General features: G+C 35.4%; 1 protein-coding gene across 9 annotated transcripts in view; it reads right to left on the bottom strand.

Moving 5' to 3' along the window:
- The window catches only part of LOC118172045 (protein unc-13 homolog A-like), a 53,813-nt gene that overhangs the window by 21,194 nt on the left and 13,697 nt on the right, over positions 1 to 18,922 (bottom strand). For 5 of the 9 annotated variants that reach the window (XM_035335691.1, XM_035335694.1, XM_035335692.1 and 2 more), the window contains exons 6-7: positions 17,003 to 17,138; positions 1,070 to 1,133 (exon numbers count right to left, since the gene is read on the bottom strand). In XM_035335691.1, coding sequence (XP_035191582.1) covers positions 1,070 to 1,133; positions 17,003 to 17,138 — 200 coding nt within the window. Of the gene's footprint in view, positions 1 to 1,069; positions 1,134 to 14,212; positions 16,067 to 17,002; positions 17,139 to 18,922 lie in introns of those variants that run through there. The other 4 variants (XM_035335693.1, XM_035335695.1, XM_035335698.1 and 1 more) reach the window with 2 other exon arrangements.

Below are 18,922 nucleotides of genomic sequence, written 5' to 3'. Positions count from 1 at the left end.
CTCAATTTGAGAGAAGAACACACAACATTAAAAGCCTATGAAACACACAAATATATTAAGTAAGTCTATTTACAATTTTGTTTGATGGTTACTAGTAAATCTGACATACTTTTTCAATGACTAGAGAACACAACAACCTCTAGCTCATTGGTTTTGAAGCTAGCATTGACTGGCAGTGGTATGGTGGCCACTGGTCAAATAGGCACTGCTTCACTAAGAAGATTAACCAGAATTTAAAAAGCACCATTGGTGTTTTGAAAATATGAATTGGGTTTAGGCACCAGAGAAAATAGGCTTCTGGACATGTCTCTCTGGGCTGTACTATAACTGCCATATACAGGGATGACACGAGTTCATCGTTTCTGAAAATTTATTTATCTTCAGGATGAAAAGACAAAGACAAAAAGATCAATATAACCTACAACATAAGCCACTGAGGCATGCAGATATTGCCTTTTAATATTTGCAAACTGGAAATAAAAATACTACTGTCTTTACTATGACGGTGGAAACAGGTTGCCCAGGGAAGCTGTGGATGCCCCATCCTTAGAAGTGTTCAAGGCCAGGCTGGATGGGGTTTTGAGCAACCTGGTCTGGTGAGAGGTGTCCCTGCCCACGGCAAGGGGGCTGGACCTAGATGGTCTTAAGATTCCTTCCAACCCAATCCATTCTATGATGCTTTCGAAGCAACCAAATCCTTTCAAAACAACTAGATGTCTGAAGTTACAATTTCTGGATTAATATGTAATGAAGATAAAATGGCCTAACTACAATAATTTCTCATACATCTAAAGAAAGTTTCAAAATCTCATTTTTTTCTGTTTCAGGAAAAAAAAAAAGAAAAAAAAAACACACAACAACAATAATCTGAGAGGCTGAAACCATGTGGATTTTTAAGAATCAGTGGAAGGAACTGGCTCTATTGGAAAGTCAGCAATCACAACCTCGGATTCTGCTGTAACTAATAACAACTTATACAATGAAGAAATCTTATATTAAGTTCTTCCTCCACCTAAGAAAATTATTTACATTACAGTAATACATCAGTAGTTTTAAGAAGAGCTCTTACCTTCTGAATAGCCCTGGCCCATCTTGCTTTTGCAAAATTTCTTCCAGTTTGATTTTTATTTCTTCTGGTGAAAGAAAAATTATTTAGAATAACAAAGTATAGAAAAAAAATTAAAGAGCTCTTATCAGTGTACAAACATACTGATCAAGGCTAGGTAAAACCATAGTCTTTTCTGTGTTTCTTCTATATATACTATGTTTTTTATACTAGAAAATATTAGCTCTATGGAAGTTATTCACAATATGAACTTATGAAAACTTATCCTGGTATTTCTTGGAAAAGTAACTTTATACTCACCAGGAAAATAATTAAGCATCACACAGCATCATCTTTCTACTCAATATGTTGAGCCGTTCATTAAATACTCTATCAGTGAGTGCATTCACAAGTAGCTTTACTTTGCACATAATAATTCTAAACAAGATATATTTAAATGTGTAGGAAAACTCTTTATTATGATCTTTTTAGGTCTTGACATGGAAGATTTTATTCATATCTGACAAATGACATATTATGAACTAGATTAATATTTGTTATAGTGGAAAACCAGTTTCTAGTTCACTTTTTCCAAAAGGAAAATTAAAGTTACAATTTTTTAAAAAATTATGCATATATATTATTTCAAACACCTTTAGTTTTGTATGGATTTGAATGCTGAAATTAGTAATGTGAAATGTGTTCATCTGGTTCGTGTCAATATGGAGCAGTGCTGGGGCTGCATGATGAGGTGTGACCTTCTGTCTTGCACATCCTTGCATAACCACGAGACTGGGGGGTGGAGGTGGTTAATGTATGTGTATAGTTCCTGTGTTCTGCAATGATCGCCTGACAGGACCAGCTTGGACTAGTTTTGTTGCTGGCCCTGCAGTGTTAAGCAGAAGTCTGTAGGGGGAGCATGCATGGGGTCTGGGGTCGAGAAGATTCCGGAAGATGAAGAAGATGAAGGCATGCTCGGAAGAGGACACGCCCGCTAATGAATATGCATTAGTAGAAGGGATATAAACCAAGAATGGAAACTGTTATTGTGTGGAGCAGAGACTCCTGGGGGCACCCAGTGATATTTGCTTGCCTCTATTCATTGATAAATTGCAGACTTTAATTGGAATCCTACTTGGGACTCAATCATTTATCACAATAAAAAGCCATTATTTTAAGTCTTGATAATTAATATTTTGATTGCCTTACTTTCATTACAATTAATATAAGGATAGACAAACATTTCTCTGTCTTCTTTACTCTCTACTTGGGTTCTTAGTTGATAAAATAGAGCAGAATGTTTATAGTGAGAAGTCCCTAGATCTGTTGGTGAACTGTAAAATTAGAGCATGGCACACACATGCTTGATTCAGCATACAAGGAAAAATATACAGACATTAGACAGTAAACAAAACACATGCCAGTAATTCCATATGCTGATATTCTCTGCTGTAACAAAATATCAGACTGCAGTTCTGAAACAATTCTCATCTATCCAGGCATTCCAAAGCAATTAGTATATGTTCAAGGACAGAAGACTGGCTCACAGTAACCCTTTTGGATTACTTGGTGCTACGGTAATTCTTAAGAGTATACTTGGCTTGCAAAGACATGACCCTTGCCCTTATATAATTAATAAGTTATGAAGGAACATTGGCAAAGGAACATATTTCCTCCTTATTCTGCTTCATAAGTAAGGATTACATGATCTTTGATATCAAATGGCAGGATAATATGAAAAAAGTGGTGGTGGTTGGGAGGCGGGGGGGTGGGGGGAGGGGCTGGTGGCAGAAGACCCTGAATTTTCTCAGTAAAGACAAATCCTTGTGAGACAGTTAGCACTGTCATCCACTGTTTGCAAATGGCACTAAAAGACTAAAAAGAATTCCCGAGAGGTTATCTTAGAACCATCAGCTCTAAAACCTTCAGCTAAATCTCTAAGAGGAAAAGAAAAAAAAAAAGTGACCAAAACAAAAACTTACATTTAATCAGCTAAGCATAAGTAACAGAAATCTTTGAAACAGGAATGTCATGCAAGAGATTGCCCCCACACTCAGAAGCTACACAAACCAATTTTAATGAGATTTTATTATTCAGCTGTTTCACCACACCTGTGAAGAATGTTGATTTAAGTTGTAATATACTAACTCAGATCATGGCTTTTACACACAGGTTAAAATCATTAGTATAACCTCTAGCACTCCATAGGAATTTCTGTAATTCAAAATATACAGCCTCATACAATAAGAGGCAAGTAGTAAAATAAGAATATGTAGTAATATTTTATAGGTGTAATATATGGAGGGCTGTAGCAACCTCTCCACTAAGTAAGGATGCAGAGTATTTATATTATACTTTAGTAATATCCTTAGGTCCACACAATCCTACTTAATTCTCTTGGATTTCTGGAATAATGTTCTTTTATTTGAAGAGAAAAGTGCTCCCTCTGATAAGCACAGTGTACCGAACATGATGCAAGGGAAGCATGAAGAGGTTTGTCTTCCCTTGCTCTTATCTTTGGGGCTGCATATTTGCAGGTTCAACCTTTTTCCTACTTAGCTTTCCCCCCCCCCCCCCGATATAACGTAAAACATCCAAGAGATATTAGAAATTAGTCCATTCCATCTCGTTGCTGTAATTTAGATGGGAAATATAAGGCAATAATTAACCTCAGGAATTTTTAAGGTAATTACCTTCAAGGTCAGATGAAGAATTGATTATCAATGTTGATTCAGAAGAAACAGATTAAAACAGTTTTCTCTGCCTTAACTGACAGTAAGCAGGGTCAAGAACATTCTTATGTTCTGAGGGATAGCGTACAAAGTCAGACAAAAGCATTTAGTTAGTCTGGATAACTTTTAGAAAGTCATTGGTCTGTGATCAGTCTGCTCAGCAGTGCAGACATCTAAGGCAGAGTGTTCAACACTCCTCCTTATTCCAATGTAGATATTTTATGTAAAAACTTAGCATAGACAGGACAGAAGCACTGTCTACTACTTGCTATCACAGTTACTGGTCTAGTTTAGACAACAAATGGTTGTTAAATTTCTACTCAGATTCATTAAAACTATCTAGTACATGTCAGGAAACAGCTTCTCAGCGATAAATAAAGCCTCAAAGTGGCAAGCAGTTTACAGGAATTCTGAGTAACAAAGACTACCAGATACTGCTGTGAAGATATCTGCACTGCCAAGAGAACTAGGTATAAAGAACATTTATTTATTTTTTTTGAGACAAAGAACATAATAACACCAGATTAGGAGACATAAGCATTAAGTCAGAAAATAATGGAGTCATAGCTAATAATTAAAAGATCATTAATGTCCCTGGTAGACCAACCAAAAAGCTTGGTAACAAACAAGACAAATGCTCGTAAAAGAGTGCCTAAAATTCACACTGATTCTGACTCTGTTCCTACAACATATTGTGAGCTACAAGAGGCTGACAATGATAAGAAAAAAATAGAGAAGTCTCATAATGAGAAGTCCAGAAATTCTCAGATACAATAAAATGAACATGTAGTCCAAGTCAAAGTTTTGATGCACTGTGCGTCAGACTTGTCAGGCCTTCTGATCTCCCTGTCATATAAACCTAAATAACCAGTCTTGTTGAAGTTAATTTACCATCAGAAGACATATATGCACAGGAATGCACAGGCTACATAAACATAAAGGCTGTTCACAGTTTTATCAAAAGCTAAGGATTTTTAATAGAGCACAAAAATTACACTGACACTTCTATTTAACAGATGCTTTGCCTATCAATTTTGTTGCCCAAACACATTAAAATTGCTCCAGTATTTCAAAGACAAATGGCATTTTCATGGCACTTCTTGTAAAGTTAAATCTCACTACAGACTGTTGAAAAAGCAGTTAATTACAGAGAGGGTGCAATGTGGCCACATACAAATAATTACATCCTCTGAATGCTTATTTGTTTGCAATACACAGTCTAGAACACCTGCATTGATTTCTAAATATTCATCATTAATGTTGCATTCATCAGCTCTGACTATAACCTGAAATAAACTGTAGAAAAAAAGTTTTGAAATGATTACACTCTATTTTTTCCTCCTCAAAAACATACATTATGAAGCACTTATTATTCAGCAATTTCTACTCCCCACTACCAACACTCATGCTGGAATTAACACATTCTGCTGAAATCAGTCTCTAGTGGACTGGTCAAGCACAGCTCTATCTTGATAGCACACTACCCAAAATTGTTTATATTTGTTTTACTTCCTTGAAATAAATTTCTGAAAAGCAACTGATACTAGTCATTCCTGTAACAATATGGAATATATAGATGCTTATTGTCATTTGTAGTTTATTTTCCCATTCCTTTGTAGTTCAGAGGGAGGATGGAAAAGAATATGTAAAGATGAACAGCTTCAGCATCTTTTAGCATAAGCAAAATAAAAAAAATGCTTTTCAAGTACTAAAGCTATAGTTTCTGAAAAATGTACGTATGAATGTACCTTAGGAAGCGTTTAAGTTCATAAGGTATTTGAAACTTTTGAGGGAGGATTTCCACATCTGTTGGTACAGTGAAGCTCATCTAGAGAACTATGAACACCTGAGCTACTATAAACTTGCCCTTGTTACGGTACCTGCCAGGTGAGCCTGGAGCTGTTTGCATTGAAATAGTTTGCAGCTGAAAACAAAGTGCCTTGTATCAGCAGTTTTCAGACCAAATCTCCTACTTAGTAGGAGAGAACACTGTTCATCTTGGAAAGTTTATCTGGAACTTGGAATTGGAAAAATGAGATCCCAGACTTAAGAACTATCATGCTACAAAGCTATAATTTTATAATTTTAAACTCATGTCACTGGTCTCAACTATAAAGTACAGATAAAATAATTGGTATAACATTAAAAAGTTATGTAATGAGATCCAGTTTCCTAAAAACACTAGGAAGAATAGTAGGCAGTACACATACGTCTTAGCTATAAAATGTTAAGAGGACATAAATGACCAAAAAAAAACCCACAACTGTAAAGGAGAATTAAGAAGAGAGCTAGGCTTTCCACAGTTAGATTTTTTTTTTAATTCTCACAGATTGATGCAATTTAGCACTACCTATCTACCTCATATATATATATATGCATGTAAATATATACATATTTTCATATCTCAGTGACAACACAAGTCAGAATTTGCTCCATGATACCTTTCCTGTAGTATTAAATATACCCTTGCACAAGTTATTATTTGCAGGCGTTCAATTTGCACTTCAAAATTTTTAAAATTTTGAAGTTTTCAAACACTGAAGCAGAAAGGAAAAAAGGAAAATAAAACCACGCTCACAGGCCAGTCACTCATTTCTACAGCAAAGTTTAATTTTCAACTTGCTTACGCTATTTTCTTTCACATTTGCTTTCTTATTATCTCTACTTACAAGTTTTAGAAGCTTTATCATCTTCACTTATCTGTCCACATCACATATATTTCAACTGCTTTCGCTTACAATAATTCACATTTACAATTCTAGGGTCTTGGTGTTTTTTGTTTGTTTTAAATCTACAACTGTGAAGCCTTAGTTTCTATGGGATAAGGTGCTAGATTTCCTCTCAGCTTGTATTTTGAAAGTAATATTATCTGTGCTAATGAAATTATTTTCTGATTTTGAGAAGTTAAAAAGTACAACAATAATATTCAGACCAAAATATTTACTAAACACATGAAAAACAAGAAATCAAAACAAACAGATGTACACGTATATAGGTATGTGCTTAGTGTTTTCTTCTCACAGTTTTTCACGTTACTTACATTATCATTAAGAACTTAAACTCTATAAAATGTTGACATGTTTTGATTATCTTATAGAGTGAAACATCTAGATATGCATTTATCCCTGTGGGAATAAAAACATTGTTTTTGCTGAGTTACATTGTTTAAAAGTAAGGAATGTGGTATTGAGGTACGCTTGCAGTGATAAAAAAACTTAGCAGGCGACCTTGTAAAACGAAGACAACCAGACTTCTTAGAACAATTAGGTGAAAATCATGGTGTCAAGTCAGATAAGTGAAGAAACATGACCACTTCAAACAGTAAAAAAGTCAAAAGAAATTTGAAATTTAACAGGCCAGCAACTGAAGGACATGTATTGTCTGTGAAACATCGGGAAATTGTGAACCTGGATTACCCAGTCAATGGGTAAACAGGGGAGAGTCCTGGTCATCAAGAAATAAAGTATATACACTGTACTGTGTGACTAGTAGGTGCGCTCCTGCTTGTGGGATGCCCGCCATTGCAATCACAAATAAATTACTACTTCACTGAGATCCTTGCCTGAGCTTAAGAGTGTCACTACAGAGTGTCTCTCACAATCCCCCATAGTGAAACTCACATTTTTTCCAAGTCCAAATATTTCCTCTACTTCTTCCTAAGATTTTCATAGGCATAATTCACATTTATGTTGACCTTCCCATATTCCTGAAGATGTTTGTTCTTGCTTTGCCTTTTAGAAATACCTTTAAGCCGCAGTCCTTTTCTGCACAGCTGCTAAAGACACCCTATCAATAACTGCAGCCTAGTTACCCCTCCTCTTCCTGGAGATAATTAATTACTTGTTTTAACTGTTAGTTGCAAGGAATTACTTTCTTCTTCTTAGTGTGATTTCACCCTTAAGACTATATGTTTATGGGTTGTTGTCATCTGCAGTACAACTGATTGAGGAACTCACAATGTATTTTAACAATTACATTCCATTACATTATTTCTATGTTCTGACTTACAATATGACCCCAAAAATATGTGCATCATTACAGATAAAGAGGTAGTAAGATAGTTGGAGTAGCTGAAAATGGTTACTGCAGGAGGGAGATAACTTCTTAAATTAATTTAATTGACAAAGTCATTGATTTGGTACATTGTGAAGTTAGAGCATAAATTAAATTTGTCTTGATTTTTACGTTTGCATCAACATAATTGTAGTGTACAAGTTTTACTGACTTCTTTTGAGTAAGACCCATTAGCATACCATTCAAACACCTCTCACAGGCCTCAAGACAGCCTGCAGCATTACTGCAGATCACAGAATCACAGAATTTCTAGGTTGGAAGAGACCTCAAGATCATCGAGTCCAACCTCTAACCTAACACTAACAGTCCCCACTAAACCATATCCCTAAGCTCTACATCTAAACGTCTTTTGAAGACTTCCAGGGATGGTGACTCCACCACCTCCCTGGGCAGCCTGTTCCAATGCCTCACAACCCTTTCAGTAAAGAAGCTCTTCCTAACATCTGACCTAAAACTCCCCTGGCGCAACTTTAGCCCATTCCCCCTCGTCCTGTCACCAGGCACGTGGGAGAACAGGCCAACCCCCACCTCTCTACAGCCTCCTTTAAGGTATCTGTAGAGAGCGATAAGGTCGCTCCTGAGCCTCCTCTTCTCCAGGCTGAATAAGCCCAGCTCCTTCAGCCGCTCCTCGTAGGACTTGTTCTCCAGGCCCCTCACCAGCTTCGTCGCCCTTCTTTGGACCCGATATCAGCCCTAAACATAGTGCTGTGAGAGATCAGTCTTTTGAAAAGCTAGGTGAAATAAATATTGACATTGACCTAAATGGAAGACAGAAAAACTATGTGAGCACAACAAAAAAGTTAGTTTCTATATGTGAACAGGACAGCAGCCAGAAAAGAAATGAACTGACAATATATCACTATCTTTTTTTTATTATTATTATTATTAGGAAATTGCATTAAAAAGGATTAAGTTGGAACTGATAGAAAAGAGAAGAAAAAAATTTTAAAGTGTTTTAGAGCTGAAGCATCCTGAATTATAATGTTAGTTTTGTCATCCCTCGCAATGCAAAAATAAGAAGAGGAATAATGCAAGTTGTCATTCAAGACCTATTGTTAGATGTGCTGTGAAATAGCTTCATTTATGCTACCATTTACACACTGTGACAAACTAAACAGTCTCCAGGGCACAAGTCTACAGTACGATAGAGCTTTTCTATTCCACTTTAACAGCAAAGTACTGAAAGGTTATCTTTTTGTCAATCTTCAGTAGTTAGAAATCCACCAGTGCAGAAGCTAACACACATTCACACACACAAAGGCAAGATGTTTTATATAAAAGCTTGAATTCAGACTGAGAACAAACATTGGACAGGGTTTACAGAGACAGCCAAAGGTATGTAACAATTTATTATACTTCAGAGATAGCCACAAAATTCTTCAGTACTAAACCCCTCAAGTACAGAAATTCTTATTTATTTATTTATTTATTTTAAGTTACTTCAGATGTTTTGACTTTGAATGATGTAGATATATTTTGGATTCAGCATCATGGAGTTTTCTTTTTGTTTTATTAACGCTGTTTCTCAAGCATGGATACACACATTTCTAACAAGGTTTAGTTTACAAAACTGTGGCTTTTTTTTTTTTTTTTTTTTTTTTTGATTATGTTGGAGGAAATGATTCAATTACATTAAATGTTATTCTGAAGAACAACTGCAAATGAAGGCCTAGTGCTGAAGAGGATGAATCATAATATTTTGGTTGGAAGGGACTTTCAAAGATCATAAAGTCTAACTGCCTGACCACTTTAGTGCTAAACAAAAGTTAAAGTGCGTTCTTGAAGATATTATCAAAACACCTCTTGAACACTGACAGAGATGGGGCATCAACCACCTCACTAAGAAGCTTGTTCCAGTGTTTGACCACCCTCAAAGGTTTGGTTTTTTTTTTTGGTTTATTTTTTTTCCCCTAATATGCACTCTGAGCCTCCCTGGTATAGCTTTGTGCCATTTCTATGTGTCCTTAGACAGATATATAATGAAGTTATGTCATCAATAAAGAAGTAGCAGTTACTGATCCTAAAAGAACCCTGGTGTCTGTGTGTGGTCTTAACACCACAATGTTCAATGCAGCCCACCCACTCAAAGCTGTGAACTGGACTAGACTAGAACTGGACAAGAAGCTATCATTCAGAGAGGTGGAAAAGAGATTTTGTGATTTCAATCTTAGTATACTTAGTGTAGTGCCAATATTTTCCTGTACCTTGCAGAACAGAACAGAACAGTAGCTTTGAAGACTCCCCCACCCCTCCTTCTTCTCTGGCAAAGCATATCAGACAGTAAATCAACATTTTACTGAGTAGCCTACTAGCTTTTCTGATGAATACAGGGATACAAGACACGCTTCCTAATTGAGAAATCCTCAAGATACATTATCTTTTCAGTGCTGCAATAGTTACATTGTCTCCCAAGTGCTAGATGTTTATCAGAATAAAAGCACATGTAATTAGGACAGCAACTGATTTACAAGACCAGGTGACACAAAGAAACACATGTTGGTCCAAATAAGACACTAGAAAGATGCCGTTTTGCTGTCCTGTGAAGTACCGGCTTCTAATCCATCTTGATTCTGTTACAAAACAAAGATGTATTTCCTGAAATGAAATTTTGAAGCCTTTCCTTATAGCAAATTCCTTCATACACTAAAGCAATTTTGGCAGCAAAAATGGCCCATTATTCCTGAAAGTTATTATGCTATACTGAGGTCATCCTGTTTAAGGCAAAGAATTCCTTAACCAATCTAAATAAAATAAATTGTGATAGATAAGTCATGGTTTTCAATGTTCTGTTCTAAGAATATATTTGAAACATATATTCTGCAGTTTTAACTAACTGAATATTAATGAAGTATTTTAATGTTGTCTTTCAGTAGATTTAGTTAAGATGGTATTAGCATGCTAGACAATTATTTATAGTTAAATTAAATAACGGAAAGGCTATATACCATATATTTTTTCCAATTACAGTTCATTTGCAGTGATGCCTATAGATCTAGTTCAGTTGCTCAAATGCTTCTTCATCCATACATTTCTGCTTTTCTGAATATAGAGCATAGTTTAATTATTTACGTTTCAGTATAAAAATCTGCATCTACAGACATGACTGGAAAAGAAATAACTTTTTTTTCATGTTGTAGATAGTCTTGAATAATGTGAATTGTGTAGTGCAATAAGCAGCCGTAAGAATAGGCCTCTGCTTCACAGGCTAAATGAATCATTAATACGCACTATTTATTCAGTGAACATTTTTCCTTGAACACTTTTTTTCCAGAGTGGAATGATATTAAGAACAATAATAATCCATACCTTTTGCAGAAAACAAACAAACAAACAAACAAGCAAACAAAACACAACAACAACAACAACCTCACTGAAACACTCAATCACAATCAACAAAAAAACCTCTGGGTTTTGCTTTGGGAATTTAATGCTGTTCCTGTTTTCACTTCCATTCATTGTGATTTGCAACAATCAAGCAGTAACAGAGAAGGCTCTACTGCTGTATATAAACATAGCTTAATACTGCTATATATAAATAGCTTAAAGCAGTGGAAAAAAAATGAAATAAAATGCATGTATATTCATCTATGTTGGAAATTAGTATCCTAATCTACTCATATTTAAGTAGTCTTTGAACAGAATTGCACTGTGGAAAGCAGTTGGGTTTTAGTCCAAACTTAATCTCTATCTCTAGAATCTGCATTTATGTGATCAGTATTTTCCTTGCCCTCCAGCAATTGTTTCAGCCTGAAGTAAAAGCTGTTGCCATCTCTTTACCTCTTGTGCTTATACACATTTTCTGACCTTGAATCTTGATATCCAAGACAGAAAAGGAAGAGTTTCCAAGGCATATGATTTTACTATTTGAGACTATTTGAATCTACTTGCATGAGTTCAGGAAGACAACATGTTCAGTTTTAGTCATGTATCAATAATTACTATTCAGTGGGCAATGCTAGAAAAATCACATCAATACTAGAAATCCCATTTGAAAATCTTTACAGATAGGTAATCAATCACATAAGGAAAAAAAGTAATATGAAGTTCATAATAAATAACTTTTTTCATTTTATGTCAATCATAATTCTAGCCAAGGGTTTGTAACCAAGCCATCACAATGCAAGTGATATTTGCAAATTATTTCTAGTGGTTTCTAGTATAGCCTACGTTGTATGTGACTGTATTGGCTTCTTTTGAGGAAGCATTTTAAAGATGAAATATGGCACAGTTACCCAAAATGCAAAGCCCTATTTCCACAGAGTTCTTCAGAGCATCCCAAGCAGAACTACCAGCAAATTTGTCAGATTAATTCTTTTACAGATCTGCAACAGAATGCTTGTCCTTAGAGAAACACAATGTACATAAACTCTATTTTTTCAAATGAGAAATAATTTGGATATTACCATAATAATTCAATTTAATCAATTTATCATCAATAAGAATTTTAAAAATCTACATCAGTAATTTGCAATTGAAATTTGGGGTCTCTGCCAGGACCTTGAATAAATAAATAGACTTTAGTATACTAGCCACACCTGGGGCCTCTCCAGGCACTCCTTATACCCCACAAATCCATTTAAGATCAGAGCTGAGCCTCTACTTCCTGCCTCAGGCTATGCTGCAGAAGTGACAACCTCTAGCTCAGATATAGCTCTGCCTGACTATGGACCCATTTAGCTACACACTCAGTCTTGTAGTGAGCTGTCCTGTCTTAAGCCTGGATCTGCCCTCACTATTTATTCAATTCCTTATGCCCATTTTGTCAATTTGTCAAGTACAACGTTTTCTCTACACATTGCTCTTTATAATTTTTTTTTTCATTGTTAGTTTTCCATTCAAAATCTTTTAACACATAAGGTTATTACAAATTTTAAACTTAACATAGTTGTAAAACTTAAGTAGAGGCATTTTACAAAACCCATAATCTTTTAAACTTCAAATTGACTATCTTTATGGCGCTTAGTATTCTCCAGCTCTAATTTACATGTTGATCATACTTTTTCTACTGTGGATAGCTACTGCAACATTCTTTATAAAAAGATTTTTCTTAAGCAGGCTTTTTAAAAGTAGTTTTTGAAAGAACTTTTACTCAAGAGCAATAGTTCTAAGCAACAAAAGATCTGAAGGAGAAACATTTGAGAAACATTTGAGAAAAAGCAGGAGGGTGGAACTGAAGTCTGCAAGGGCAACAGAGCAGAAAAGGATCATCCAGTGTGTTAACTTGAGTGACAGATGAGAATTAAGCCTGGGGAACAATGGAATGAGCTCTCAGCACTACACTGCTATCTAGAAAAGCTTAAGTTTATATCAAGTGTAAGCCACTGTTACAACAATTTTCTCTTATTGAAAAGATCTGCCTTGCTGTAATAAAATAAATGATTATTTTATTATTATTATTTTATTTTCTTCTTTTGGAGTTTTAAATTACTGTCTTATTAAGCTAAATGAACTTTCACCTAATGCAGAATCCCTTTCTATCCACAATGATTTCTATAACTCAAGCAGAAAACAGCTACCTAAAGCAGATGAACTGCTCAGAAAAATGCTCCTCAATATATGTAAAGTTAATACCTAGGGGAAGTCACTTAGTGGGAGCTTGATGTAAACAGCTATCTTACCTTGCCTTTGTAACATAGATGTATTTAATGATTTAAACTTATCTATAGAAAAAATAAAACAGCTCTAGTAGAACATCAAATCAAAGAACAATTGCAAGTCAAGTTTCTTCTCCTATCATCCCATTGATTAAAAGTGAAAAAGAAAACATTGTTACTCAATACTCAGAAAAGTTATTTGCATTATAATAAAAAGGCTAAAAAATTGTTTTTGCCACGGGAAATAGTGTAGAATATTATAAAAAAACGTGTTAAGTAATCAACTGATCTCATCATGCTAGAAACTATAGAAATTAGAAAAAAAATAGTTTTCATAAAAATACCTGTATACCATGCTATTTGTGTGAACTAGAAGGTATGACAAACTAATTCTCTCCTCGTATGTACTGCAAAGATTCACACATACCAGCTAAAAACTTTTTTTGACCTTATTTATTTTTCACAGTAAGCATGAAAAAGAACAATCGTGCATCATGGAAGGTCAGTTATTGTCAGCTATTCTGTGTTATACCTTTGAGGGAAAAACTGTCAATGAATAGTAACAGGAGAAAACAAACATACATAAACAGACATTATCAGCTTAAACAGCTATGGGTACATGCTGGAAACATTATTTTAGTTTCAGGAATTACTGACCTGTGGCCTAGAGGTGGAAATTTGCACGGTTTGTAAGAATTTTCTGCTTGTCTATCATTTTAATTTCTATTGATTGATTTGATTTCTATTGATAGGTTTCAATCGTATTTTCCTTTCTACTGTGCCAGTTAAGTGAAGTGTCTCCAGAAAGGCATTTTAAATGGCACTATAAATTTATAGAGGCACTTTGAAAATGCCTATAATTAGATGGAAACGTTTTCAATTTTAAAGTTTTATCCTGTAATTTATTGGTAACCCTCTTAAATTAATAATACAAAAGTTCATTTCAATTCAAGAAAGTTATCTGGGACAAAAAGAGTAAGGAAAGAATTCCATAATCAAGATCATAGAATGGCTTGGGTTGGAAGGGACCTTAAAGATCATCTGGTTCCAACCCCCCACCAGAGGCAGGGATGCCACCCACAGGTTGGGCAAGGCCCCATCCAACCTGGCTTAGAACACCTTCCAGGGGTGGGGCATCCACAACTTCTTTGGGCAACCAGTTCCATCAAGTCAGTACCCTTACAGAGAATAATTTCTTCCTAATGGCTAATCTAAGTCTATAGAAGATATATATATATATATATATATATATATATTTAGCTTAATCTCAACAGAGATCTGAGCCTCTGAACAAAGAGATATGTCAGATCTAACAGTATGCTAATAACCGTTCACATGGTTAATAATTCAAAAACTATTTCCCTATACTTTTCTGACAACTCTCACCCTAAGGAAGCAGTTGTAATTCTCTTCTAACATCCTGCAAGATCTTGAAAGTAAACAGAAAGAAATGATCACAAAAGCCAAAAATGCTGTATTACCACATATATAATATATACTGGCTGACTGCATTGATGAGCTTGATCTTTTTGCAAACTCATTTTTCAGTCATTTTCTGTTGAAGCTATAGGCTCTAGCACTTTATTACTGTAGGTCATTGAAATTCAAATGAGAAGGTCATTTAAGTGTGTACATACTATACCTTCAGAGAGTATATAATTGTGTAACAGTTTTTATCAACTCTTATCTGACAGGGAACAGTGCAAGTTTCTGCATTTTTAATACTACTGAAAAGTTCTCAATGCTTAGCCACATTGAACTTGATTACTGTTGATGAGGAATCTTATATACCACTACTCTGTCAACTTTGCTGTCCCATTTGACACTCTTAGAAATATTGCTTGTTTTTCCTGTTGGTCACAGCTTTAATTTCTTTAATGCCTTGTGCACATTAAAATTAAGTATTACACAAGCAGCACATTGCTTGTGAATCACAGACTAGAAAATCATGTTAAAGAAAATCTTACTGCTACTTGCATCATCTAAAGACTCCTGTTGCGAGATGGAGTTCAATTTTTCAGAGCTCTGTGAAAAGCTTTCTCTCCCATCCTTCAGTATGCATCTCATTATTTAGACTGTCAATCCACTAACACAAAGCTAGATTAAGGTAGGACTGCCCCCACTCATTCCTGCTCTTCCTTCATGTTGCAACAAAATATTTAAGCATCTGCCAAGTTAAATGGACCAAAAAGCCAAGCTGAATGGAAACTAACCTGACATGCTTCATTTTAATCCACAGCAGTTATCCAGTCTGGTTAATTCAATGGCTAGACAAACTGTTATGATGACTCAGGAGGGGGACAACATGGGGAGAACAGTGATTAGCTGAGAGTAGGATGAAAATTAGACTTTTCATCCCTAAACCTATTTAATTCACTAAACAGGCAGAAAAGTAATCAAGTGAACAAGTAGTGTTTCTTGTTTTCTAATTCAGAACACTGTTCAAGAGAGACTCTTCCAAAAAAACACAGTTCCAACAGAGATGGAAAACAGGAGATGAGAACATCCTCATGGCTATAAGCAATAGGGGTTTTAGAAACAAGGATCAATAGAAAGAGTGGCTTCCAGTTCTGATGAAATGTTCCTTTTATATGAAAGAAATTTGTTTTACCATATATTTGCTATTAAAGAACATAGAAAAGTCAACGACTAACTTCATTTTCTTTAAAATATTGTCCTTTTAGAATATCACCTTAGCTTCAGAAGTACAAATGTATTAGCTTTCATTTATCTGTATACAAACGTACATAATTTGTTGCAACAGCTTCTAAAACTTATTTATTGCTTTCAAATCATTAATTGATTCTATTCTTATTTCATCTTTTTTTTTTTTTTTTTTTTTTTTTTTAATTCCTATATTTCTGATTTACTTCTAACGTCTACATTTTTTTTGTAGGCTAAAATCTCGAAGACGTACGAGGAACGGCTGAGGTCACTGGGCCTATTCAGCCTGGAGAAGAGGAGGCTGAGGGGAGACCTCATCGCAGTCTACAACTTCCTCGTAAGGGGTTGTCAAGAGGCAGGAGACCTTTTCTCCATTAACACTAGTGACAGGACCCGCGGGAACGGGGTTAAGCTGAGACAGGGGAAATTTAGGCTGGACGTCAGGAGGGGGTTCTTCACAGAGAGGGTGGTTGCACACTGGAACAGGCTCCCCAGGGAAGTGGTCACTGCACCGAGCCTGTCTGAATTTAAGAAGAGATTGGACTGTGAACTTAGGCACATGATCTGAACTTTTGGGTAGACCTGTGCGGTGTCGAGAGTTGGACTTGATGATCCTTAAGGGTCCCTTCCAACTCAGGATATTCTATGATTCTATGATCTCATTTTCTGACAATCAGTGATTCATCAAGAGGGCATGAATGCTGCCAATTTGTTTGTACAGTATTCATATTTTTTCTTTCAATTGAATATGAAGATTATGTTCTGTTCCACCATGATGGTAGAAGTATGCTTTATGGCTTTATAGTTTTAAAAAGCTTGGAGTCGCATAGTTGCTTAAAATAATTGTACCACTGAATATCACTTAAAGGAATTGATATGACAAATTAAAATACCTTAGTTTGTTTTCTTGCATGCTGAGACCACTTTCCATGAATGACAGTCTATCATGTGTATCTTTATGTGAATGACTTGTCCCCTGGAGGAGCATCCCTCTGTAGCAGCCTCTGTAATCTAAATCTTCATGCACATCAGAGGAGGGGAATTAAAAAAAAAAAAAAAATTAGTAATTTTTGTCTGTTTTGTAAAAAGAGTTTCTAAAAAGTAGTAAATATTTAATCTACAAATACTGTAAGTAATAGGGAAATAATCCTGTTGTTTCCAAAATATTATAAGTAAATAATATGTTCTACATGAAAAGCAGAAACAGAGATCCAACATCACTTTAACTGTTGGAACTTTAAGAGGACCAAGCAAGTCCCCTTTGTCACACGTACTTGGAAACAGATCATTTCACAATTGAAAAAATAAACTAGTGTTGGACTGGGAAGAAAGCAGATCTCAATTTTCCAGTCCAACTCCCGTTCTTAAAGGTCCATATATTTCTCATGTGTCCATGCACAGTGTTCCAAGATTACAATAATTTTTAGTAAAGAATCAGATTTTACTTAACACCATTTTATATTTGCCTAAAACTAGTCTTATTTCAAGTTATCTCTTTGGAAGGGTCTAGTAAATCCCATCTGCAATGAGATATGCAAACTTACATTCTGCATTTTACTTCATAAATCGTCCTAAGAGTTTTCTTGAGAGGAAGATTCATGATCTGGCCCTGAACCTGAGGAAATTTTATTCCTTACTGATTAGAAAAAAATCTGTGCCCATCTCTTCTTTCTCTCTCTCTCTCTCTCTTTTTATTAATGTTCTTGTTATGTATTCAGAACTATGTTGATTTATTTCATCTCACACTATTTACTCACAATTTGGTTAGCTGCCAAAAAAAGTAACATTAGTCATATAAGCTGAAGAAACACTACAGAAAACAGGATACTGTGGTTTTCCAACTGCATAATTTGGAACACCACACATACCTAGACTTGTGCAAAGCACTTGACACTGATCCCCACGCTATCGTTGTCTGTAAATTGGTGAGACATGGATCTGATGGATGGACCACCCGTTAGGTAAAGAATTGGCTGGATGGTCACACTCAAGGAAGTGTGGTCAATGGCTCAATGTCCAGTTGGAGATCACTAACAAGTGTTGTTCCTCAGGGTCAGTATAGGGACTGGTGCTGTTTAACATCTTTGTCAGTTACATGGCCAATAAAATTGATTAAAATTGAATAAAATTGAAAGAAATTGAAATTTAGCAAGTTTGTTGAAGATACCAAACTGTGTGGTGCACTCAACACGCTGGAGGGATAGGATGCCATCCAGAGGGACCTGGGCAGGCTTGAGAGGTGGGACTGTGAGAACCTCATGAGGTTCAACAGGGCCAGGTGCAAGGTCTGCACTGGGCCAGGGCAATCCCAAGCACAAATACAGGTACAAATGAGAAAAAAATATTTTTCAGATGGTTTATACTTTTGACTGCAGAACAAAAGTTCTGTTAACTGAAGAGTCACCTAAAGAAAACTTTTTCTCTCATATTCTATGACCGTTATAATAGTTATCTACTTGTCTTTGTCCAAAACCACAATAGAAACTTATGGTAGAGAGTAAACACTTAATATTTGCTCTCTTTGAGTTATTGAAACAACTATTTTATTTATTTTTTTAACTGGTCTTGTCCCCAGAATACCATAAAGTCTATTGCAGCCTAAGTTGTTCCTATCCTACAAGTACATTTTGGCCAGATCTATATCCTACATACATTGGGTCTCAGAATCTAAGGATATACACAGTACACAAATATAAGTAATCTAAAAGAAAGGTATGTTATGTATTATTCAGCTGTGCAAAACTGCTAACGATAGAAACATTGTGATTCTGTGATTCATTAACCTCCTGTTAGAAATGATTTCTCTTAAGTCC

This window comes from Oxyura jamaicensis, chromosome 10 (genome assembly GCF_011077185.1).
Source record: "Oxyura jamaicensis isolate SHBP4307 breed ruddy duck chromosome 10, BPBGC_Ojam_1.0, whole genome shotgun sequence".
NCBI lineage: Eukaryota > Metazoa > Chordata > Aves > Anseriformes > Anatidae > Oxyura > Oxyura jamaicensis.
The sequence above is the reverse complement of the archived record's forward strand: the minus strand, read 5'-3'. Positions and strand labels throughout refer to the sequence as shown.